The sequence below is a fragment of the Rhipicephalus microplus genome, chromosome X, assembly GCF_043290135.1.
Source record: "Rhipicephalus microplus isolate Deutch F79 chromosome X, USDA_Rmic, whole genome shotgun sequence".
NCBI lineage: Eukaryota > Metazoa > Arthropoda > Arachnida > Ixodida > Ixodidae > Rhipicephalus > Rhipicephalus microplus.
Genome location: NC_134710.1, coordinates 337,298,600 through 337,323,856, shown reverse-complemented (window position 1 = coordinate 337,323,856; position 25,257 = coordinate 337,298,600). Strand labels below are relative to the sequence as shown.

Genomic DNA, 25,257 nt, shown 5'->3' with positions numbered 1-25,257 from the left:
TTGGTGTCTGTGATGTATGAAAACCTTTTTCTACTCTGCTATACTATTGAAGACACCATTTATTCCACAACTGGCTGCACTTCAGATAGGATAGTTACACCGTTTAGAGTCTGGTCCAAGAATTCAACATGTCACTCAATTTTGCTCATGCATTTCGTGCCGCTTGGTGCCCGTACACTGTGAAAGCATGTCCTCCATTTGAGACTGCTTGCAGGTGAACAGTTGGGTGCTACCATGTAAGATCACTCGGGTCATCGCTTGTACCAAACATGTCTTCATTTTTCGCGGTGTTTGTGTGCATCTCTAGTTGAGTACCCAGGTGTGCAGCAATGGCTGCACGTAACCTGTAGCAGAGGCTGGCGTTGCAGCTGCCTTGGGAAGTGGTAGACTAAAGGAAACTTCAATTGGCCTTTTCTTTCTGTTCTTGCAGGACATTTCATTCGCCGGTCACCGTGGTTAACGCCAACTCTCTTATCAGGGACTGTGGAATCCGAAGGAGCCTAACAACGAGCTGAAGGACTACCATGATCGATGAACTGTTTTCTATTGTGAACACCATCATATGGACACCAGGGGAAGGAAAGTGAAGCCTAGTGTGACCGAATATCAAATGGCGAGATGGGCAGGTGGAGTGAGTCGACCATAGAGGCAGTCCGGGCCGACTGGAAATCGTCGACAGGGAGGCCTTTTTCCTGCCATGAACCCAGTGAATGGGTTTACAATGTCATTAAGAGTGTGCTGTATGTCATTATGCAGCAGCTGCAAGGAGTGGTTTAATGAGTCATTTGTATGTGTGACACTTGAGTTTCACAATCACTTAGATGCTAGAGGCACCGTGTGATATCAATGCTTGTTAAAAAAAACTTGTGGCAGACACTACACGGGGCCCCTCATTACAGCGTGCCGCATGCCGCATAGTCACATCAAGGCTTTGGTTAGTGAAATCTCAGCAATTATTATTTAACAAACACAAAGTTGTCTTCAGTTTTTTTTGTTTATAGGCTGGGCTGTCTTGAATGTGATTTTGTTGGAAAAGCCATGTTTTAGTGCTGCAACGTTTCCAGTTCGACAATTTCTTTTCACTTCAAGATTTCATCTTTACCTGAAGTCTGTCAATTTTTGATTGCCTACTGTTTGTATTTCTGCTAGTTTGAAACATTTTGGTACATGTTTCAAACTAGCTCTTCTGTGCACTTGTGTCTGTTCGGCCGATGATACTTACATATGCTTGTTGAGTATGTGATCCTGCTTTGAATGTAACAATGCAATGCAAGATATTTCGTAAACCTAACACTGACTTTTACATCGGTGTAATTTTACTTATTTTCAACCCCTTGGTTAAAATAAGAGTAATTTATGGTATGATTCCTGCAGCTGCCAAGCAAACATCAGTTTGGTGTAGACGAAATTCGTCAATCTGCTCATTGCATGTGCTAACATACCTTGTGTGCTTAGGCTGGCATTTCATGCGGTTTGTTTCACTGGGCACGTACCACATTTATGTTATTTAAATCAAACTTTTTTATGATTGTGATGCCCGAATGGAGGGGGTTGATTCTCAGATTTAAAAAGTGTAAATTGACTTCACCCCTTTTTACTTTCACGACAGCAACATTACGGTGGGAACAAGATAAAACATAAATCATTTTATTTGGCTTATATTAAAAAGAAAAAATTGGTGCAGACAGAGAGCCGACTGCTTGTGTCTGGCACTCCGTCGCTCACTGACTGTAGTCTGATGCACCGCTTGAAGCAACAATCTCGCTATGCCATAGTAGGTTGCCTTCCATTCTGTCAAAACCTTTTGTAATTACATTCATTTTAAATTACTTGGCCACATCATCACCTTTGACCTGCTTTCATGCATCTGAAATCCACCCTGCGATGGTTGGCAGGGACGCTTTCTGCAGCTTGCGCATCGGCATCTCCTTTTGGTTAAGGATGTGCACCGACTGTATGTACTTCTGTCGAAGGTTACTTTTAAAAGTTTTGTTGGCTGCAACGTTCAGCCGTTGCAGCACAGGCATTGTGCCATCTTGAATCACGACCAAGTCACATTTGCTGCTTTGAAACTTGACGTTAACTCTGGTATAAGATTGCCTTGAAATGTTTTCAACAAAAGCTTCGACAGCGTGCCAACAGGTTCATGGAGCAATGCTCCCAGGTGGTGCTGCCACACGACTCAAAATTCAGGCTGGCATCAGCTCCAATGTCATTACCGTTTAACTTTGACTCTACTATAGCATATTTAGGAAAAAAATCATTTCCTGGCTTTTTTTTCTGAAAATGATGTCGTGCCCCGCCATGGTGGTCTAGTGGCTAAGGTACGGCTGCGACCCACAGGTCGTGGGATCGAATCCCGGCTGCGGCGGCTGCATTTTTGATGCGGGCAAAAATGCTGTAGGCCCGTGTGCTCAGATTTGGGTGAATGTTAAAGAACCCCAGGTGGTCGAAGTTTTCAGAGTTCTCCACTACGGCGTCTCTCATAATCATATGGTGGTTTTGGGACGTTAAACCCCACATATCAATCAAGATGATGTCGTGGTGCCTGAGATGTCGAACCACCCGAAAACCTGGGGAAAAAATAATAAAAATAAATATCTGGCTCAACGACGGAATGACAAAATGCGCTTGGTGGACTTGCTTGAGTGCTCTTTCTTGCTGAAAAGGGCTGCTCAGGTTTGTGTGTATTTTCCCACATTTGTGTAAAAAAAGAGGTGGGTGGGGGTGGAACGGTGCTTAGAATAGAGAAAATATTGTATTTGCGACCCAGTCTGCATATTTGTTGAGTGGCTCCTGTGCCTGTCTGTCAAATGGCTGCAGTATTTATACGAGTGAAAAACTGGCAAAAGAAGAAGGCTGGACCACTGGCAAAAATAAAGCGAACATTGCACCCACTATTTACTACTCGGTGCATGATTTGCCTATTTGTGTTATACTAGAATCCTGCTGTTACGTTGCCGGGCGCAGCATTTTCCTGGCTGTTACATTGTTTTCAGCTGGTCCCTGGGTAGCTGCCTGGGATTCCAGTGCATTGGGAATGCCGCTGGTACGTTGCGACTATGGGACGATTCCTGCCCTGTACGTTCGAACTGGCCATCTCAGACGGCCCAGGCAATCCCGCTGACTTTTCGCATGGCCTTTCCTGATGAATGTGCAAAGTCGAGCCATTTATGCTCGCTGTTCCAGCCGTATACAATGCCGTGGACGGCCAAAATGACTAAAGGTGCCTGTGCTGGTCTCAAATAGAACTTGGCAACATTTGGCATTAAATGACAATGTGTCCGTATCGTGTCTTTTATGAGTCTGTGCTTTAACTCGAACCTATCGTCGCTGAGAGTCAACATACACACAACTTGGAATCCCCTAACTACAACCTGGTGACGACTTAGAAACAAACTGATGACCTAACTAAGGCATAGAAACAATCCAGAATAGTCTGCATAATCGTCCAGTTTTGCTGTTTCAAGGCTTCCACTGCACAGTGCGAGCTTTGCTGTATTTTTCTTTTTCGAAACCACACTCAAGACTGCTGCCACCGTAACAAACACAATGGCTTTTCTGAATTGCCGTGGTACGATTTCCTAGGGTAAAAAAAATGTTGTAAATAATATAATTCATTTTATTTAGTATGCAAGTTGCACAGGAATTATTTGCAGGGTCGCTTGGTACGAAGAAGTAATGGTGGTGATGCATGACCTATCGTGTCAGACACCATCGCATTGTAACCAAACTAAGAAAAAAAAAGCAGTAGTAGAATGGCCTCATTGTAGCTCACAGTTGCATTTCTCTCTAGAACGAAATCTGTCAATCACAGCTCACTCGCGCATGCACGTATATGCATGCTTACTGTATCTCAAAAAACAAAAGGCTGAATCATTTCCGTAGGAATATTATATCTCCCATTGCTGTCTTCTTTTTTAATGCTTAACCAAATAAAAGTGAGCAGTTCATCAGAGAAAGAAAAAAATGCGAAAATATCTACTGTATTTACAAGTCTGTGAAAAGGCTTGAACTTTTTGATGCTTTAATCTTTTCCTGCTAAACAAACTGCAACGTGGTGCCGCGCGACATCGAAATTTTGGAGGTGGATCTGCTCTTGCACGGGAACCTGCGATTATTCTTTTGTTATGTAGACTTGATTTTCTTTACCTCCGCATTTTTAATGTTGCATGCAATACTGCTGGGTGCACGAGACAGTGTCACTACAAAGAGATGTGTCCAGGAGGCGCGGCGCGTCTTGTGAATATCTTACGCCATTTCATTTTCTTTTTTTATCACATAGGTATGGAGTACGTATGATGTGATCGTGTCGCACACACTTTGAAAACCAGTGCAAATTACCCTATGAGGATAAAGCAAAATATTCAAGACGAGCGCAATGGCTAACAAAAACCACTAATGCAAAAGCAAAGAACAAAAAAAGGAAGGAAAAGTGAAGTCGTAGTCGCATGTTCATTTCTGATTTACTTTAGTGTAGTCATTCGCAATCCGAGCTAGCTGGCACGAAAATGCTTGAACCAAAAAATAACACGTCACATTGCTTATTTATTTGGAAAATAGTTGATTAGAATACCGGTTCACCTTTTTTAAAGGTCAATTGCATTCTGGCAAGTGTTACCTGCTAGGCATTCATTCAATCGTGATATGACAAAGAAAGGAAGTTGGGATTGAACATTGGCCCACCTGTAGCTCTCTAACGTCCACCCGAGTGCCAGTACAAGGCTGTTCTTGCAGTTGCAACCATTTAAATGAGGCCGCCGGGACTGTAAAAGAAGGAAACGGTGTTCTCGAGCTTAACAGTTGAAAACTTGAGCCCCTATAAGCTATCACGGCAGGCATATTGCACAAAGATGCCTTAAATTTACACAAATATAACTATTTTAAGCTGAGCGGTCATTTACCAATGGCGTTTGTGGGCAGAAATGGCGCCGTTCATTCATGGTATCAAGCCGCGCATATATAAATGAGGGCGCAAATCGCCTAAGAACGCTTGACCGCTCTAGAGCCTCCAATTAGATTTGGTGACCTCGCCAAATCTTGGATGGCGCTTATCCAAGAAAGTAGATAGGCATTTCACTTGATTTTGTATACGCTTTCAGGGGGTGTCGTGGATATTTTTTTTTGTTTAAATTTTTTGGTTTAATTGGTATTGTAATTGGTAGGTGGTATTGCATGGCACGAAGCATAGAGCGAAAAAATAAAGAAGCATTATGGCAGCTTCGCACTAGCAATACCAGGCCCGAAGGAAAAACTCAGCTGGGTGGCCTTTTTATTTCTTTGCTTCTTTCTGTCTCTTTTTTGTTTTCTTCTATAAGTTTTTGTTTTTTTTTCTTCTTTCTTTCCTTTCTCTCTTTCTATCCACTTTTCTCGTGCTCCTTCATTTTTTCGTTCTTAGTTTGGGGTGTTTCTTGCCGAAAAAGTCATCCTTTGTGACTCGCATGTTGCTCAAGATGTCCACAAGAAAGCACTTGGAAAAAAAATGCCCATTCTATTTTCTCGTCTCGACAAAAGCACAGGAAGCTGAGCAGCGAGGGAAGCACGGGTAAAAAAATTACGTCATGCGCAGGCAGTGACCTTGAGCACCTCTTCCTTTTTTTTTTGTATATGCGACTTATTTTAAGTGCGATCGCTCGTGTGGACGCTACTCTTCGCGCGGCTCAGCTCGCCACAGCATGCGCGTCGCTTCTGTGTTCACGCGTCAGGCATGTGTGCTGGCTCGCGAGCGGAGATGTGAAACTATACTGGTTCTAAATACGTTTCCCCACCCTACCGCCTTCATGAAAGTGAGCAGTAAAATGAGCCGCATAGTCGTTTGCGTGCCACTTCCAAGGAGCTTCGCTCATCAGTTGTATTCGTAAACAGAAGGATTGCTAGTTTCTTTACGCCAGTCATTTTTCATTTCATTGCACGCTGCACTGCCTTAACATTTGCTCATTTTTTAAAAATCCTCCTCAAAGCTTCAGCATTGAGTTTATGTTCGCACTGTGCAGTGATGAGGGGTGTTAGTCTAACATTTTTTTCCAAGAATAATATAAGGTAAAATGCATTACAGTAGTTGATTGAATAAGTCGTTTGTAAACAGGTGATTAAATAGAGGCTGTGCATATTGTATTTGATAAAAAAAGAAAGCAAACGGTATTGTTATGTCATACAGATTAGGAGCTTGTAAGTATGGAACCGACATGGTGGTCATGTCTAGGGCATTATCCCCACGACAGGTGGAAGTATTCCTCCAATCTGGTTGCAGCCTGTGTCCAATACAACACTGCTGCATATTTTTCCCAAACAAGTACAAACATGGTGTGGCTTACATAGATGCATTAGCTTAATTAAAACTAACTCTTCAGGTTGCAAAATGATTTTCTATTTCAGTGGCTTGAAGCTAATGTACTGAAGCTCACTGCACATGCTGAAGCTCACTGTGCTGGTGCAATACAGCAGAATTGTTCAGAAACAATCCTTGCATCAGTCATGGCCCCTGAAGACGACCGCAAGTCTTATCTGTGGTACTAAAATTAAATTAGACATTTAACAATTTATAATACTTAGTTCACATATTGAATGGCAAAGCCTATCTGATTTCAGTTAGAAGTTTCGGATATTCATTCACACATAACATAGCAATTGGTGCTTTCAGTAACAGCAGATGTCCGACTAAACTTTGGTAACATTGATCATGCAAAAGAGAGTTGACATGTACATGAGCAAGTCTGTTTAATAAGCTCAGGTAATGTGGTAACGAACAGATAATAAACTACTTTGAGGTCACAGGTAAATATTGTCTTCAGCAGCAGGATAACTTACACAGCTGCAACAGGAACAGTTAGTAAATATATCACAGGGATTATATCACAAGTATAACATGTTAGTAGACGAAATCAATGCCAAAGAAAGTCATTGTTGCCCGACCGGTGGGCTGTGTCAGATAGGTTTGCACAGGCTGCTTAGAAGTTGGCGTCAGGATACTATTCCAACTGAGGAACTAAGATCGCTTGTTGAGCTCAGGTTCTCCCAGTCAGGTTCTCCCATCTGACAAAAAAGAAAGCTGATCAGATGAGTGCTCCGATGACAAGAATCGTGAATAAAACACGGCAAATGGCAGCTTCCAAAGTGGGCACCTACCTGTCCCGAAAGACGTAATCTCAAACCTAGCATTACCACGCATTTCTAGGTACGGTTGAATGACTGGAAAAAAAATTGCCGCTTGCATCCTCCCACGATGGAACGCGAGTAAATGGGTCGCAGAGTTGGGGGGTATCAGGTGAATGTTGCGCAGTTGGGTATAGCTTGGGAATACTTAATCGTTACTTTGCCTTTATTGTTCTTGTTTATTGAATGAAGAAGAAAAATCGTTGCCTTCAACGTCGAGCGAAAGACAAGTAAAGATGCCCTTGACTGAATTCCAAACGTGCGATCCAGTGCCTAATGATACGGGGTGGCCAGTGAATGGTTGTGCAGCACGAGCAGTCATTTTACTAGCAGACACTCTCTGCGTCAGCCTTGGAAGGCGAGAGAGGGTGAAGGGAGTGACAGTTTTGCAGGTGTCTTCCTGGGCCAGCACAAGATGAGAGTATGGGAAGTGGGGGAGTGGACAACGCCGACGCGCAACATCATGCGACTAAGAAATGCTCCGCATTTAATATCTTGCAGTCTGCTCACATAAGCCATTGCACTTTCGCTCGGCATGTTAGAATGAAGTATGGATCAGACCAGTAGTGGGCAGAAGTTTAGGCAAAACATTTTTGCTCATAACACCTGTAAACACACACCTGGTCGTGTCATATACTACAACTCGAAAGATTATTGAAGCTTTACTAGAGGCAAGCATAGCATTGGTGGCCTCATTGTTGCAGTAAAATTACTTTATTAGTAATAACTCTTGATGTTAACATCTAAAAACCACAGCATGATAATGAGGAATGCCGTAGAGGATGGCTCTGGGAATTTCAACCAACTGGAGTTCTCCAACATGCATCTAAATCTAAGTACATCGGCCACAAGTATTTTCACATATAATGCAGAAATAGCATCCGGGATTCAATCGCATGACCTTCGAGTCAATTGACCTATTAATGCTAAATCCAAGGGACTTGAGAATACACAGGGCAAGAGGTCAAAGTGCACAAAAAACTACCACAACAGCAAAGGTTTTCAAAACAACACAGTCCTTGTTTTCACGTATTCGAAAAAAATAACTCTCAAACCCTCTGAAATAATTTAATAAATATATCTTAACAGTTTTCAGCACCAATACATTCTTTCCATGCTTAACGCCTTCAAAGCAGAAAATAAACACCAACACTCCATCGGTGGAATAATTTATTCACGCGATTAAAAGCACATTTAAAAGCAGATAAACTAAAAGCACGTTCACAAAAAACTAACGTAATCGGTACAACACGTATTTACACATGATGCGTAGTTTATTCGTCAAATGCGTGCTGCAGACGAAACTGTCCGCTGTCTGCTAAACAAGAACTCATAATGGAATAATTAGAAGCGCAAACCAACGGGACACGGGAGAAGAGACAAACAAGCGCAGACTGAAACTCAGTTTATTCAGAAAAGAAGTTATATGCCAGAAAGATAAGAAAAGGAAACAACTGGGGACAATTGTACCAACTAGCCCGCCTGTCAACCCTAAAAGAAGAACTCGACTGCAGTGCTCCTCAGCATTCAGAGTCCTCCTGACTTCTATCACGACTCCAAAAGTCGGCGATTATCTGCAACGCTGTTTTCGTCATCTCTTCGGATCGCTGTATCATCTGCTGATACCTTGCCTCAGTTACATGCAGCGGTTCACTGAATATCTGCAACAAAAAGAAATACCTTGTAAGTTACAATGGCAAAGGGAAAGTGTGAGCTGTTATTGAAATAACAACACATTTTGAAGACAACTACCTGTTGCTAAGTGGGAGGAATAGTATGAAAAAAAAACAAAATGATGTTGCAGGCCTGTCATGATCTGAATGCACAGCATTCTTGCAGTGGAATTGCACGGGCAGGCATGTGGTCGCTTTAGTGACTATGAAGTTCACACTGCTAAAATCGGCTGATGGTCGTGCAGTTGGGGACACTGCGCAGTCATATGGCATTGTTTGCAGAAAGGAGAGAGAACAATTTATAGTTGACTGAAAATTAATTGCGAAATGCTGCTTGGTGTGCTATAATGCAATGTTTGGCTATTGTGTTTTCATTGGTGTCGACTAGTGATCTGATCATGCTGAAAATGTATTACAGGGCCCTTTTTACAAGCCGAGGCTGAAAGATTAAGATTTGATGCACTACCAGCCATAATGTTGCACGTGATGAGAATTGAGCATTTCACCTTTGTGCAATGCATTCAGACTTGATACATGTATGCCCTCTGTACAGTAGAGGTCACTTCATCGAAAGGCAATCAATGTTAGCTGGGGAACTGTTAACAGGCTTATTTCAGGCAGAGTAGTTTTTTTTTAATCTGAGAACTACTGTTGTTATCAATAGCGGGAACAAAGCACTTTGATGAGCAATGTTACATGCAGCGTACCTCTGCCAATCCTTCGAGCCCAACGGGAATCTCCTGCGACGACAACCGCGATATGAGGCCCAGGGAATCAGTGTCGAGGGGCAGCCTGCGGGTATGGCTGGGGGGGCTGGCACTTTTCTTGAGACATCTGTAAAAGAACGAGCGAATTGAGGAAGAGTTGAGGGCACTTGTGAAGTGAAACAAACACAGCAATGCAACATCTGCAGAGGCTGAGAAGAGCAAAGTCAATATATACTAGCGCGAACATATTAAATGAATAATTTGAATTAGAATTTATTTAGCAAGAACAAAAAACTTCAGGAGAAAGCACAAAGCCCAAAACATACTCATCCGGTACCACTTTATCCTGTCGAACAGAGGCACAATTCTTCATGCTGTCATGCATTCTCTCCCCCCTTTGTGTGGGTTCCTTTAGTATCGGGAATATTGCACTCGTGTCGTCCATGCATTCTTTCCGGTCCCCACACAGCCACCAAGCAAGCTACACACCGTACAGTGCACCCATATTTCATATAGGATTAAGAAACACTATTAAGCTACTGCTCAGAGCAAGGTGCATTTACTATATCAAACAATCTTTTTGCTGAACTTTAGAATGCACATCTACATATGCATAGAGAGCAGGGTAACTGAATGAGCGAGTGGGCTTAGATCTCTAAAGCTACAAGAATCAGCTCGCAGTGAAGACTGGACATATTGCATCAATATTACAGCCCACTCTTTCATACTAGTACACAATACGAAAAACTTGTCAGCACAGTCTGCGCTAATGAGCTACTGAGCCTGCTGTGTAAATAGGTCAGTGTTTAAATCTTTTAGTAGAACGTTGTACAGTAAAATCTCCCCAACTTAAAAATTTACAAATTGAACTAAAAGTTCTTAATTGGTTGGTTTGGTACATTGTCATTAAAAAGAATTATCACCAAATGGAACTAAAATCTCCACAACTCTCGACTAAACTGCAGGAGCCTGAAGGATTTCTCCAAAATAGAAACAATGTGAAACATATTCTTGCGACAACCAGAAAGCCATCTCCAATAAGAAGTGAAAAAGAGTGTCCCACTGCCATGATGGGCTGTGCGCGGATGTACAAAGGCTAAGGACGCAGCGTTGTCAGTGCATTTTCGAGGGGACGCGCCGATTTGCACAGCCCAAGGAGGGCTATATGGCGGCGCCCAGGGAGGCATTTATGAAAAGGTGAAGAAATTTTATATATTTTTTTAACACGAAAGTGTTTTATGCCCGTAAGGCTGCAGCGACTTACTTCTGTCCCGGAAATGATGAAAAAAAAAGTTCTATCAGCCGGAGTCGTACCCACAATCTCTCCTTCAGTCACAACAGATTCCAGGCACGCTATTCACGGTGCCATGGTCACACACTGCAGAAGCTTTATAATCGCATCTTTTATATACACCACTTTTCTCCGACAGTGCTCTTTTTTGACGGGGTGTCGTGGCCTCTGGTAGTGGCAAAGTGAAGCAATGCATCATGACCGTGGCCTAAGTCATTAACTCTTGCAATGCACCATTGCTGCGCACCTATCCCATTCGGCCGCATTTCTAATGCAAGAAGTGCATTTTTGTCAACGCTCCAACACGCCTAGATGTTGGCACCTTGACCCAAGCCTCAGCCACACTTGTAGCATTCATCCATACTAAAAGTAACGCTGCGAGGCACGCATCCATCGCCTGGCTTTCACACCGTGGTCCCCGCTCACGCCTGTCCTGACAAAAACCGCAGCCGAGCTAGAGCAGAGATAAACATGCGTCACATAAACACGTGTCGACGTGCATTCTCCACCTGCAAAGCACTGCAATTGTGAGACGCAAAGGAACAAAAACAGCATTCCAGACAACTGAAACAGCTGCAGGCTTTCTGAAAGGAGTATATGATCCCATTACTGATACGTGATAAGGCATGAATTCAGAGCACATTTCGGCTCAAGAGTAAGGTATCATTGTGATGTTGCAAATGAAGAAAATTACAGCCTACATAACTAATTTTCAAAATGGATGCTAGATATACACTCAAACCTCGGTAACAAGCCAGAACATAATGAAATATTGGTCATTAAAATGAAGTAAATGTTACTATAACGAAGCAAATGAAGAACAGTATTAAAATAGATACAGCAGTAGGAATATACTTTCAGGAACGAATTTCCCGATATAACGAATTTATTTTCATGAAACATGTAACTTTGTTATCATGAACTTTAAGAGTTGAAGGTAATCCTCAAGAAAATGAAAGTGTATTGATTTAGTATGCTTTTTTTGGTTCCTTATCGCGTAGACAATTCACCAATGATGTACTTGGACAGTTTATTCCAGTTCCATGAAACCCGAATTATTGAGCTTTTACAGTAACAGAGAACAAGATGGCAATGCCAGCCTGGTGACAAATGCGAAAGATCCAGGATGCAACGACAAAAAATGCAAGGGGTTCGATAAGTGGGCTTGCCTGCGGGGAGGCAGCTGAACGGACGGTTCCGCCAGAATGGCGTCAACATCCACCTCTTGAATGCCTGAAGCTTTGGACGGCACCACCGCTGCTTCCTCCAGCATGCGTTCCAAGTCGGAGCTCAGAGTGACGCCCAGTGACCGCGGACGTGCTCCAGAAGGAGTGCCACTCTTGGGACGCCTGCGCCAACGTAAACGTGGACAAGACGCCACTGCAGTAGTTAGCAGTCGCAAGTGTCCACAGCGCGCACCACTGTTACAATGCACCCTCTAAAGAGTACAGTAAAATATTTGCATTTCCGCATTCTGTACGTCAAGTCTTCGTGAAATCCTGTGTGAAAAAGATGTAGAATAGTGGAAACAAGCATAGGTGTGACCGATAAAGTGTAAAATTCTGAAAGAACAGGAGCGTGCTAAACAGAGAATTGATTAATAAAGGGGTGATAATAAAGGGTAGAATAGTGGAAACAAGCATAGGTGTGACCGATAAAGTGTAAAATTCTGAAAGAACAGGAGCGTACTAAACAGAGAATTGATTAATAAAGGGTCCCTGCAACACTTTTCAAGTAGCCATCTAAGGAGTTTATTAAAAAAGCTTATTGTCTCACAAAAACATCATCGCAAAGATTTTTAGAATCAATCCGTCCAGTACGAGCGGAGTTGCAAAGATTTGATGCACGTTGCAATTGCATGCTCTCTTCTCTCCTCCCGACGAAAGCGCTGGAAGCTAAGCAGGGAGACATGACACGAGTAGAGAAAATACCCAAGTCACACAAGCCCTGACCTAGAGCACTTTTTTCTCTCCCGAATACGCAGCTTTTTAAGTGCAATCGCATGCGCACGCGTGGACAAGTTTTGGCCTACGACAACGATCTCTGCAACGACAGAACATGCCCGGTTCAATTAGACCAATGATGGTAGAACAGGTTTGACAAGAGATTTTTAGCTTCTTTTATCAACTCTAGAGAGAAGAAAGGGATCTTTCGCTGACTAAGAATTTATGTGAATTCCAGGTGCTGTGTGCTGCGCTATAATATTATGCTTGAGTATTCTCGGGAGTCTCTACCACCGATCAGCAGCGTTTCCCGATCATGCTCAAAAAGTGTTGCGGGGCCATGACAAACTTGGACTTTCGGAAATTGCGATTTGTGGTATTTATAGTCCAAATTCTGTTTTGGCAAAATTTTCTATTATGGCAGAAAACCATTTCTTTTTGGTAAAACCTTGATAGACGAAATTACAAATGTTTTTAAAACTTGAAACCTAACTTTTTTGGCATTGTTATTTGGAGTGGATCTGCCTTACGAAAGTTTTGCGAAAGTTTCTGTGAAGATATCTAAACAAACTTGGCTCCACTCTTTTCCACAGCACTTGAACTGCAAGTGAAAGCTTTTCTTTCTCTCTCAACCTTGATGAAAATGTAACCATATGATAAAAAGCAGCCGATTACTGGAAGGTCATTTTTACCTTCCATGTTTAAATATTATTCCTGATCCTGAATTCCCGATTTCTGAATAGTCGTTTTAAAGTCTAGTTCGCTTTAGTTTGTGGAATGAACCTTGTAGAGGAACTATGAAGTTTCGAAAACTAATTTTTTATTGCAAGTTACTATAATCACCCATAAGAAATTACCAAATTATATTGTGAAAATTTGTCATTACTTCTTTTCTAAGCGAGATATTTGAAATCTGCTTCCACATTTTAAATCTCCGTTCAGTGATACACATGCATGGCAATTTTCATGACAATAGAACAAATAAACTTTTCAAGACCCTCATCCCTCTTAATAACGAGGCTGCGTGGTCGCTTGTAGCCTATTATCAAGACATGAAGCAGTACCGACATTCACTGTTTGAGCAAGTGGTACAAAGAAGTAGGGTGAGGCGGTAATTACTAAGTGGATCGCCGTCAATTTAACCCTTTCACAACAGAAGAAACAAACTTGCAAGGATCATTGAAAAAAAAATTTTGCTCAATTTGTAAAGATTTTTTATTTGTAAATAAAGGTACCAGTCTTTCAATTCAATAGCATTGATTCACTAATTGTGTGGAAAATGATAAAAGGTGGCTTCACTGAGAGACAATAGAATGAAAAAAAGCAATAAATTAAAGCTGGGACACAAATGTCTTAGATGTGCGGCAATCTAGCGTCAACAAACAAAAATGTGGCAAGTATAGTGAGCATTATTTCGGTCACGCCTAATTCTTGGGAGTTGTCACGAAATTTTCAAACAAATTAAATGACCGATGACTATAGTGGTCATCGGTCACTGTTAGAAAATCTCGACTACACTCGTCAATGGTCGGGCAAGAAGTTAAAGGGTACAGACACAAAATTTAGCAGCCGAGATAGCCTGTGGGATCCATTCCCGCGAACATGTGCATATCATGCAGCCAGAACACCTTGAAAGGTATTTTACACAAATTGTAAAATTTGCGTGCACGCGCTATTGACACCTTCAAAAGTGACCCCATGGCAACTCACCTTTCTTCCCTCACTTTATCATGATGTTATGATGATGATGTGACAGCCTCGATTTCTTTTTTTATTGCCTCATTTTCTCTAGCAGACTTCCTTTCGTCAGCTGCTCGTGAATCTGTGGCTGCAGCGAGTGTTGCAAAAGTTGCGTCAGGCGCTGCACCGCTGAGCAATTGTACCCAACAACCATTTGTCGTCGTCCGGGCGGAGCCCTTTTACCAAAACCTGGTCACCTTCCGTAAAGTCTCTCCATGGCCCTCGTTTCTGGTCTGCGCGGAGCTTCGCCTGCTCCCCCTTTCGCGCATGCGTTGTTTCATTTCAGGGTGCAGCAGACTCAGCCTGGTTCTTGGCTGCCACGACAAGAAGATCTGGGCCGGGGTCTCACCAGTGGTGCTGGACGGGGTGTTGCGATAACTGAAGAGAAATTGGTCTATGCGATGTTGTATGGACTTCTTGTCTCCTTTTCTTTCTTCGTCTAGTATCTGTTTAAACAAGTTCTTCTTGATGGTCTGAACGCACCGTTCGGCGCTACCATTCGAAGCTGGGTGATAGAGAAGAGATTTGGAATGACGAATTCCATTCCTGCTCAGGAATGTTCCGAAGTCCTGCGATGTGAATTGGGGCCCGTTGTCGGTCACGATCTCCTCTGGTAGTCCGTGGGCCGCAAAAACACCTCGCAATTTCTCTACTGTCTTTTTACTTGTTGTTGTTGTCATGACAAACACCTCAACCCACTTCGAATGAGCGTCCATTAGGACCAAAAAGTAATGCTGGTCCCTTTGCGCAAAATCCAGATGAACTCGCTGCCATCTACGCGTTGGCCAGCCCCATGACATTAGTGGCACTCTAGCTGCCGCATTCTGTGACCACTGACAAGTGATGCACTCTTTCACCGCTTGCTCTTTGTCTAGCATCAAGCGAGGCCACCAGACATGACTCCTTGACAGCATTTTCATTCGAGTCATCTCTGCGTTTCCTCGCGCAGCATTTCTAAATCTTTCTGTCGCAACGAAACTGGTATAACCACGTGATTGCCCCTAGCTACGCACTCTTGGTCTACCGACAGTTCGTTACGGCGAACGAAGTATGATGAGAGATCGTCGTCCGACACACGCGAAGGCCACCCGTTCTGCGTAAAAAACAGCACTTTGGACAGCAATCGATCTTTACGCGTTTCCGATCTGATTTCCTTTGCCGACAATGGAGCCTCGTCTAGCACTGAAATTAAATAAACGCCCTCTGACTCCTCTGCTTTGCCTCGGAGTGGTAGCCGTGAAAGGGCATCGGCATTTTGGATTTCGCTTGCCTTTCGGTAGACCCATCGGTAGTAATACGCTGCAAGGATGAAGGCCCACCGCTGTATCCGTGCTGCTGCCATTGTAGAGATTGGCTAGCCATGCCCGCAAATTCCAACCAGGGGTTGGTGATCTGAATAAACGGAAAATTTTCAACCAAACAAAAATTTGTGGAACTTCTTTAGACCGAAAATAACTGCAAGAGCTTCTTTCTCCAGGTGGGCGTAGCCCTACTCTGCCTGACTTAGTGTCCTCGATGCGAACGCTATCGGTCTTTCGACCCCTGCGATTTTATGGAATAAAATCGCCCCTAGTCCATATGCCGAGGCGTCGCATACCATACCCAGTTCCTGATCCAGATTGCAGTGTGTTAGTACTCTGGGATGCATAAGCCAATCCTTAGATCTCTTAAGAGTATCCGCCACCCGGTCCGTTTATTGCCACTTAACATTTTCGCCCAACAACACGTACAATGGTTCCAGCTCTGCTGACATGTTCGGAACAAATTTGGCATAAAAATTGAACATGCCCAAATATGCTCGAAGCTCCTGTTTGTTCTTGGGTGTTGGCGCGTCTTTGATAGCGCGCACCTTATCCTCGGATGCTCGAATGCCATTTTCGTCCAGCACGTCACCCAGATACGCCACCGATGTTTCGAAAAACTTGCACTTTTCTTTGCGCAATTTAACGCCTCGTTTCTTGAACCTTGTCAGCACGCTTTCCACCTTTTCCCAACATTCCTCAAAACTTTCCCCGGCAATCAACACATCACCCAGGTAGCAGGCGACTATATCTAGGCCTCCTGGAACATGGTCCATGACTGCCTGGAATATCGAGGGTACACTGGTTATACCATACGGTAGGCGCGTAAACTTCAACAGCCCCATGGGCGTATTTATTGTGAGCAAAAACTGCGAGTCAGGGTGCAACTGCAGCTGCTGATACGCGGTTGAAAGGTCAAGCACAGTGAAATATTTGCACACATGCAAGGCTACAAACAAATCTTCCATGACTGGCAGCGAATAATGATCGGTGCGCAAGCAGGGATTCACCGTCATTCTGTAGTCTCCGCAAATCCTGACCGTTTTGTCTCCTTTTGGAACCACCACTAGTAGCGTGGCCCAGTCGCTTTTTAGAATGGGAACTATCACCCCTGCGTTCTGCCAGGCCCTCAATTGTTGGGAAACGGGACCTCGAAGTGCGAAGGGCACCGGTCGAGGTTTACAAAAGACCGGTGTTGTGCCATCCTTGAGCAACAAGCTTACTTGACAATCCATTATCTGTCCGAGCTCTAGTTCAAACACTTCCGAGAGCCTTTCAATCAAGCAAGCTACTCGATCGATCCCCACCCCACTCACACTCAACCATTCCAATTTAAGAGATTCCAACCAGTCTCGCCCTAGCAACGCAGTCTCACTCTTTCGCAACGTACGGACCACGATCAGAGGCAGCGTCGCTGTCTGGTAGTTGTGCTCTACCGGCATCACCAGCTTGCCCAGAACCGCTAACGGCGTTCCCCCATAGGCTTTTAGCTTTATGCTACACGGCAACAACGGTCTCCCGGCCCAGTGTCGCTGATAGAGAGTCTCGAGGACGATAGAAACAGACGCGCCCGTATCTATCTGCGTCGGCACATTACGACCCCCGACCCGTCCGTTTACAGTATAGTTTCGGACACTCTCGTCACACGAAAATTTATTTTGTAGCAAAATATAGTCCTCACCACTACTGTCCTCCGCATAGTGCGCTGTGCTGGCGGACGATCGGCACGCTCTTGCCAAGTGGCCCACTCTTTTGCTGGCGCGGCAGCGGTATTTCCTGAACGGGCACCTTTCGTCGGTGTGGGAGGTGGCTCCGCAGCGGTAGCAAGCCCAACCGGTGGTTTCTTTCGTTGCTCTGGTTTCCATGTAATCTCCACGCGGCTGTCCCGACATTGAACTCGGAGCTTGTCGTTGTACGGCGTGGACACCCAGTTCTTGCCCCTCGGGCTGGAATTTTTTCGTCTCGGAACGGGCTAGTTCAATACTTCGGGCTAGTTCGCACGCCTCTGCAAACGTCACTGTGGCCCTCTTCGGAAGCTCTGCTTGCGTTGTCTCGTCTTTCAGCCCGGCAACGAAACGGTCCCGCCAAGATTCATTCAAAAATGCCCCGATATTGCAGGAGGCAGCCAGACTCTTTAATTCTAACGCAAAGCCACCAGTTCTGTGTCCTGCTGAATCTGGCGGTTGAAGCGGAAACGTTTCGCTATGACCATGGGTTCCGGAGCATAATGCTTCTTGAGGGCTTGAATTAGTTGCGCATATTCTATCTCCTCGGGCTTCGCGGGAGCTAGTAGATTTTTAAGCGTGCGATAGGTTTTCTTCCCAATAGCGATAACCAGCATGAAAACTTTGAGGTCGTCGCTCACCTGGGTCACCCGAAGGAAGTGCTCGAACCGTTCGATGTACGATTCGAAAGCCTCGTCTCCGTCCTCGAGGAAGGGTTCAAATTGCCAGCCGCTGCCAAGTTGAAATCTTCCGCTCCCAAAAGTGCCTGGCGTCTGTCGGCAGTGCTGATTCACTCGGATCCCATCATTGTCGCCACTATTATATCTTCGTCTAAACAGGGGCGAGACCGGCAGGTAGCACACGGTGGCTAAGTGCAACAAATGTTTATTCGGTCACACAACCAACTGTTTTACCACCCGGAAGGAAAAGGGGCGGTTGCTTATATACATGATCGAGCCACTATCACACCGAGCATTGACATCACGAAGCCCAACAGTCCAAGTCCGGGTCACCGCTGATAGCGAAGCGCGTCTGCGTCAGCCCCCCCCCCCCCCCCCTCTACACAAACACGATAACCTAACACTGAGGACCAGAACGCCTTGCAGATGACCCCTCTTTGATTCAGGATTTACTTCACTTACAATTTAGTCTACTTCCTGAAGACATTTTTTGTGGTTTTCGACGATAACACACTGATAAAGTGATTTTTCCTTGATTTTAACAGCGTAAATCATTATAATACTTTACTACGATCAGAAAAAAATATCCATAAATCGATCATTTTGACCGGATTCTCCAATTCAATTGCAGCAACCTCCTTGAGGCTTTGTCATTATTTTTCAAGCGAAATGCCACTAAGCTCACTACGAAAGAAGCCTAGCTCCGCTATATTTTGGCACGTAGCAGTGTGTCAAGAGATACTGAACCTCTCGAATGTTTGCCGCCATTTACAACATGAATGCATGTGTTCACTTTCATTAACCTTTCATCCTACCTAGACTAGCTTGGCTGAACCAAAAATTTCACATGCCAACTAGCACGAGCTAGCAGAGGTCGTCCCTTACCAAAGACTGATCAGGTCAGTGCATTTTAGTTATCGTCTTCATGCACAGATTGCATTACCATTTTATTATTTTCCACAAAATACTTCAAGGAAAAGTGCAACCCTGTCCAGTTGGCAGAAAAGCCAACTCTCTCTTATAGTCAACTTTCGTCAGCGTGTTCTGCAATACAAAATACTTTTTAATGCGTCTACTTTGCTTAATGCCGTTTTACAGAGGAAAATAAAAAAAGTCATTCAGAATTGCTTCCCTAATTAAAAAATGTATAATTTGGAAGGCATAAGGTTAAAGTATGAAGACCACTTTCCTGGTTCATTACCTAGGATTTGAATGTTTGCGGTCTCTTTCAGGTCACTTCTGCCAAGAAAATAGTGGCGACAGCATCCAGCTAAAACTGAAAGACTTGGTAACTTTTTTTGTAAAAAATGCACGATAATATTCAAAAGCTGGGATTTCCCTTTATATGGACACTGTAGCTGTCCCTCGATATTCCTTTTCGTGAAAATGGCCTTTCTAGGAATAAAACAGCGCATGTGGACATGTATAACGCGGAGGTGCTATCACCCATATTAAAGTCTTTGCGCCTGATGACGCACGCGTGTCTAGCATATTAGCCGCAGCTAGGTTTGACAGCGGCCAAGGAGAGGTGGCTGTGTGGTCGCGCGAGATAGAATTAGCACAGTGATGTCGGTGGCACCGCCTGGCAGGAGAGGTTAGGTCGGCACACAGGAAACAGTAAAGAGTCTTTACGGTTTGGTAGGAACGGACCTCTCCTGCAGTGGGCCCATGGAGACAGTACCACAGCTCGTTTCCCGTGGACTCCTCCCGACGAGTTGAAGGTTGGTGACACTGCATTTGTGGTACTTTGTACATTAGGGTTGTGCATATATTCAAACAAATATTAACATGTTCAGATGCCCTTCAATTCGAATTGAACTTATTTAAAGTTTTGAAGATCGAAATGAACGAATAAATTATTTTAAGTGTAACCTGCCTGTAAAGCTGGTTCCGTTGCAGTAAAGAAGTGCTATAACAAAAAAACATCTTTTCGAAAAAAAAATCTGGAATGCCGCGAAGCCCCACTTGTAGATGTATTAACTTCGCATCCATTCGTTTTTGAAGTTTAAAAGCTTGTTATAATGGCTCATATTCCTTCGGTATTAGAAATTTTAAAGCATAACACATTTTGGAAGTCACTTGCATTCTATCGATGGTCAAATCCTGCTGCCATTCAAAGTTTGTTCAACTTCTCAGTGAACCAATAAGATTGTCATTTGACATGCTTCGTTTCAATTAAAAAATTTGCAGGTTGGTCAGATCATGAAAAATATGCTAATTTTTCTTCATAATATGCGCTATATACAACTAAAATTCAATTCAAAATAATTCTAATCAGATCAGTATTCACTTTGAACAAAAAATTTACAATTCGCACAAGCCTACTTTGCAAGCATGATGTTGCTTGTGCTATTTGGCATATTTTGTAAGGTTATTTATGCCTGTCGATAGTGATGTTTTAGTTTCGGCTCGTAACCTCGTTGCGATTTAAAAGCAGGATAATAAATGTACACGTGTTTGTTGCCTGCTGGCATGACTGTCCGTGAGCTCAAAGAGCCGCAATCTCTGGAGATTAAGTTGACATAATGATGCCACACTCCCAAGCAGCACTGCACTCTCCAGTGAAATGATACAGCCCTTAAGAATACGTTAAAGTTAGTTTTAACAAAATCTGCAGGCACAAGTATGCTCGAACTTGGAACATTATGTAAGTTAATGGAAGAGGCTTATGTCTGACGATTTTATGGGATTGATTGTGTGGGGATCTGAAGCACGCCCGCGACCTTTTCGAGGGCATCCCGCCGTACGGCCGCTCCTTTTCCCTTTCCCGTGCTCTGGTAACGGTGTGTGGTGATAGATGGCGCCCCGCATGGGCGCGTGTTCTCGAGGGCTGCGAGAATCAGCGAGGCCAAGTCATGTGCGCGCCGGAAAGTCTCTCTCCTCTGTTCGTCGGCGCCTGGTAAGCACGTGTTTCCTTCGACGGCGTCTCCTTTGTAGCCTGCCTGGGGGGCCTTAGCATCCCAGGCAGGCGTTTTTACTTGAGTGCTAGCCTGAGTACGCGTAGGCCTACGGCAAGTGCGGCTTGGTGTGGTCGCACCACATCAAGCAGCACTTGCCATAGGCCTACGCGTACAAAATTTGCCATAGCTCTCGCGACCAGGCCCAGTGGCCATCGTGAGAGTGCGCAGCACAGCCGCAAGGAACTTTTACCCGACCGCCGTGTCAAAGCTTGCCATTGCCAGCTGTGACGTGCTCGCGGTTTCCCCTTATCGTGAACGTCCACGTGCCGGAGCCTTTACTCCCCGCATCCCGGGAGCGGACGTTGTACTGTTGTTCGGGGTGCTGCCAAAGGCAATAAAGTGTTTGTGTATTTTTTTTATTCGAACACTGTCTGTTTTGCCGCGCCGCGCTAAACGCCTTGTTAGTTGAGCGCGCGCAGAGTGGTGCGCTACACGCGAGTAGGTGATGAAGTCGAGGCCCTGTGGCTCGCTAAGCGCGAACCCGCGGTGATCATTTGCTACTGTGAGAAGCGAGGTAACTACAATTTTCAACTTAAAAATCGGTTTGATTTATAATTTGAAGGGTACAGTTAATTTTGAAAAAGACAAAGCAATATGAATTTCATTGCAGAAGGTTCGCCTGCGGAAATACTGAAGCGCTTTTACAAAAAATTGGGGGAACCCTAAGCTTCGCCTTTAAGAGCTGAGCACTACTCTCAAACCTCCTTATAACGTACCTGGATATAAGAAAATAATGGATATAACGAAGTAAACGAAGTTCCTTTTGAAATCTCCATTAAGAACCATACATTTTAAACCTTATTTTAACGAACTAAAATTGACTGGTAAATAGATATAACAAACTAAATTAGTCCATCAAATAGTCTATAAAAAATCAACCTTAGTGTGTCAGGTACTGTCAAGCTCGCTTATAACAAACCTGAGTGTGACGCGGCATCCGTTCGCTGTATCCTGAAGTTCGTAGTAAATTAAACACATCTCTTGAAAAAAGTTGCGAGTGAAAACAATTTTCTCCCCAAAAAAGTCCGTGATGCACTTGTTTCGAAGAGCAGAAGCGATAAGGGCGGCCTGGAGTTCATTTAAGACGGCAGGGTGCTCGTTTGCCGAGGCCCGTGGCATAAGCTGCATGAGGCAGTGGCTCCAAAGTTTCGTCGTTCTCGCAATCCGATTCCTCAAAATCGCTCTAGCCACGTACTTCATTCACAATGTCCCAACTAGTGCATGGTTCCGCAGTTTCGGCATCATCATCCGCCGTAATTAAACAATCTCAACAGATTGTCCACCACCTTTACCAGGTCGGAGCCGACGATGCACTGCCACAAACCCCCGCCGCAGTGGTCCTGTTAGGACGTAACACCGACGTCGACGAAGTCGGCCTCGCGAAAACGGTTTCGCGCGCAAGTAGCCGTCACCGCCGCCCACGAAATGTTCACCATCTCCACAGCTGAATACTGGGACGCCCAAAGCGGCAAGTTGGCTGCCAGATGGCCAACAGCTATGAGCAAGCACTCAGCAACGCGGCACCAAACGCGCGGATTACGCTCAAGCCAAGCGGTCACACTTGGCTTGAGGTTTTGTTGAGCGGCAGGAAAAAGCGTGCTAGTCTTACCGTCTGCCATCTTGACTACATACGCATACCAAGAGCAATCAAGGGGTGCACACGCGACACACGTGTCAGAACGCGTGGAACAGCTCTGGCCCGTTTTCAGCCAGAAAACGAAACTAATTCAAGCCAGCGTGGCGGGCGTCGCGGAGCGGCGGAGACAGGCGAAGGCAAGGAGGAACCTTCCTTCATGGGCGAAGGGGCTGTGATAAAGAAAGGAGAGCAGACTTGCGAGAGAAGGGCAAGGAGTTGCGATAAAAAGAGGGGAGGATGCGGCGGGAGGGGTGACCTTGAAAACCGAAACACACAGGAAGGAAGGAGATTGGGTAGCTTGCTTGAAAGGTCCGCGAAACTCACACGTAGAAAAACTTGGAAAGAGTGCCTGCATGCGCAAAAGTCAAAGCATGGCCAACGGGATCTGTACGCGTGGCCGTGGTAAAAAAATCGTTTTGTTGCACCGGCGGGCTTGCGTGGCTTCACGAACTTCGATATTTCGCAATTTGTTCCACGCAAATTAACAGCCATTTTCGCTCTTCCGCACGCGCCCGGAAGGCATGCGGGGCAGAGTGCGAAGTGAGCGAGAACAAGTCCTAAACATGAAACAAATCGCAGAGTCGGTGGGGTAGAGTACGCGCGTGCACTAGACGCAGACTATCGTATACAGTCGGTGGCCGACAATGTTGGCAAATGGTCTGGTCCCTCCAGGCCGGCGACGCCAACCAGCGATCAAAAACAGGGTAGATGGCCGACCTGTCTTCGAAAGATCGGTGGCAGTGTAAAAAACTCTGGCCTCGTCTGGCGATGCGGGGTGCTCAGAGTAGCGGGGGGACAAAGGACGGAGGGGTGCATAACAAAAAGCAGTCGGGGCATGGAGGAAGGAAACAGCTTTCCTTCTTCCATGGGTTGGGGAGAGCGGCAACTAGAGGGTCACGGAGGCAGGGTCGGCGTTTGACAATAAGAAGGTATGGGCACATCGGCCATGCCTGATCTGTGGTCGAAATTTGTTTCCCGGGAAATCGGCAGACCGCTGACTCCGTTTGCTGTACCCGACCAGCGGCGCTCGGGGACAATCGTTGTGTGTTTTGTGCCATTGAACCAATGTATATTTTCACGGTCACACGGATATTGTTTCTTTTAAGCGAAAGTTCGTTTTAGGTGGGGCCGTTTTAAGTGGGCTCGACTGTATAGCGTTTTCTGCGAAGTTTGACGCTCGTTCGGCACGGCTCTTTCAAAACTTCCGCGCCTACCTACAGCCACGCCCCGCGTGGCCAAGAGAGCCGACCTCCTCACACAGCCAGCGGAGACGATTGAGGAAGCGCTCAGCGGGCCACATGACAGAGAAGCGGCGCTGCGGTGTAAAGCGATTTCCCTTTCACAACGGCAACGACTGAGTCTCTGCTGCTACAATGGCTGCTTATCTGCACCGAGAAAGGTGGACTCTCCGCGACAGCTTTCTTTTTTTTTCCCTCTCTCTGCGCGCCTGGCCTTGGAAGGAGAAGGGTCTCTACGTGCAGAGACTGAAAAGGGAGAAGCGTGGAACAGGCGTGTAGCAGAGCGGCATTTGAGAAGAGCAAACAATCCGCCATAGTCTTTTCTTTCCTTTTCTTCTTTTCCTTCTTCGCGCGCAGCGTTTAGAGGTGCCGCCGCGACATTGGACATGGTGCCGAGAGCATTTTCGGAGCGCGGAATGTTCTTATTAACCGTCGGAAGGGCTTGCCCGTTCAAATTACAGGGCGTTTTCGCCCATGGGAATACACATAGCTTTTACGGGACCTCAGTGTGAGTTGGAATTACCCGAAAGTTCGAGTTAATGAGATTTGACTAAGTTTATTTTCCGTGGCACGCGTAGTCGCGCTGCGGTAAATCGGACCGCAAGGCGGTTTCCTTCTTTGCATGCTTATAGGTGTGCGCCCATCTGAGCATAACTGCCAGAAACTGTTATGATCGATATAACGCAATAATGAATATAATGAAATAATTGTGGCTCCCCTTCAACTTCGTTATAACAATGTTTGAGTGCATAGAGATATCCTATCTCTAGTGCGTACTTCAACAACTTAATGCTAGCTACCTTTATTGTTTCATCTTGCTCGAAAAGTTTAAAATGAGGATTATATAATGCAATCGATAAAGTTGAAAGTGGCTTGTACGAGTGAAGCTATCGCATATGGCCACATTCTGTGTGATCAGTGGCACGCTTTGAACCACGAGCAAACGCGCGTGTAATGTTTTTTAACTTGCTGCGGACGCACTACGTGGTGTTAAGGAAATATGCATAGCAACATGTGCGCCTTTCATAATGGGGTGCCACCTTTAAACCACATAGTCGTTATGATAATCGCGTGTTCCGACACCCGGTGGCAGTGTACACTTCTAACACACAAGATTACGGTGACATTACAATATACAGGATGTCTGTAAACCATGAAGGCCATGCTGACGCCATAATTTCTGCGAAACGAGCTTTTTAACGAGTAAGAGAC

General features: G+C 44.9%; 1 protein-coding gene across 1 annotated transcript; it reads right to left on the bottom strand.

Annotated features, from left to right (window-relative positions):
- Positions 1–8,672: 8,672 nt before the first annotated feature.
- Positions 8,673–19,903, bottom strand: LOC119161525 (uncharacterized). The gene is made up of 4 exons (XM_075876699.1): positions 19,844–19,903; positions 11,993–12,172; positions 9,533–9,659; positions 8,673–8,813 (listed from the first exon to the last, which is right to left on the bottom strand). Exons 1-4 carry the CDS (start codon positions 19,879–19,881, stop codon positions 8,673–8,675), a joined length of 486 nt encoding a protein of 161 aa, XP_075732814.1. The 5' UTR covers positions 19,882–19,903.
- Positions 19,904–25,257: the final 5,354 nt, after the last annotated feature.

Bases quoted from the DNA above. Each gene is read 5' to 3' on its own strand.
- LOC119161525 (XM_075876699.1), bottom strand. From the start codon at position 19,881: ATGGGCCCACTGCAGGAGAGGTCCGTTCCTACCAAACC. The intron at 12,173-19,843 runs GTAAAGACTCTT...ACGTTGGCGCAG, and splicing joins AGGTCCGTTCCTACCAAACC to GCGTCCCAAGAGTGGCACTC. The intron at 8,814-9,532 runs GTACGCTGCATG...TTTTTGTTGCAG, and splicing joins GGCTCGAAGGATTGGCAGAG to ATATTCAGTGAACCGCTGCA.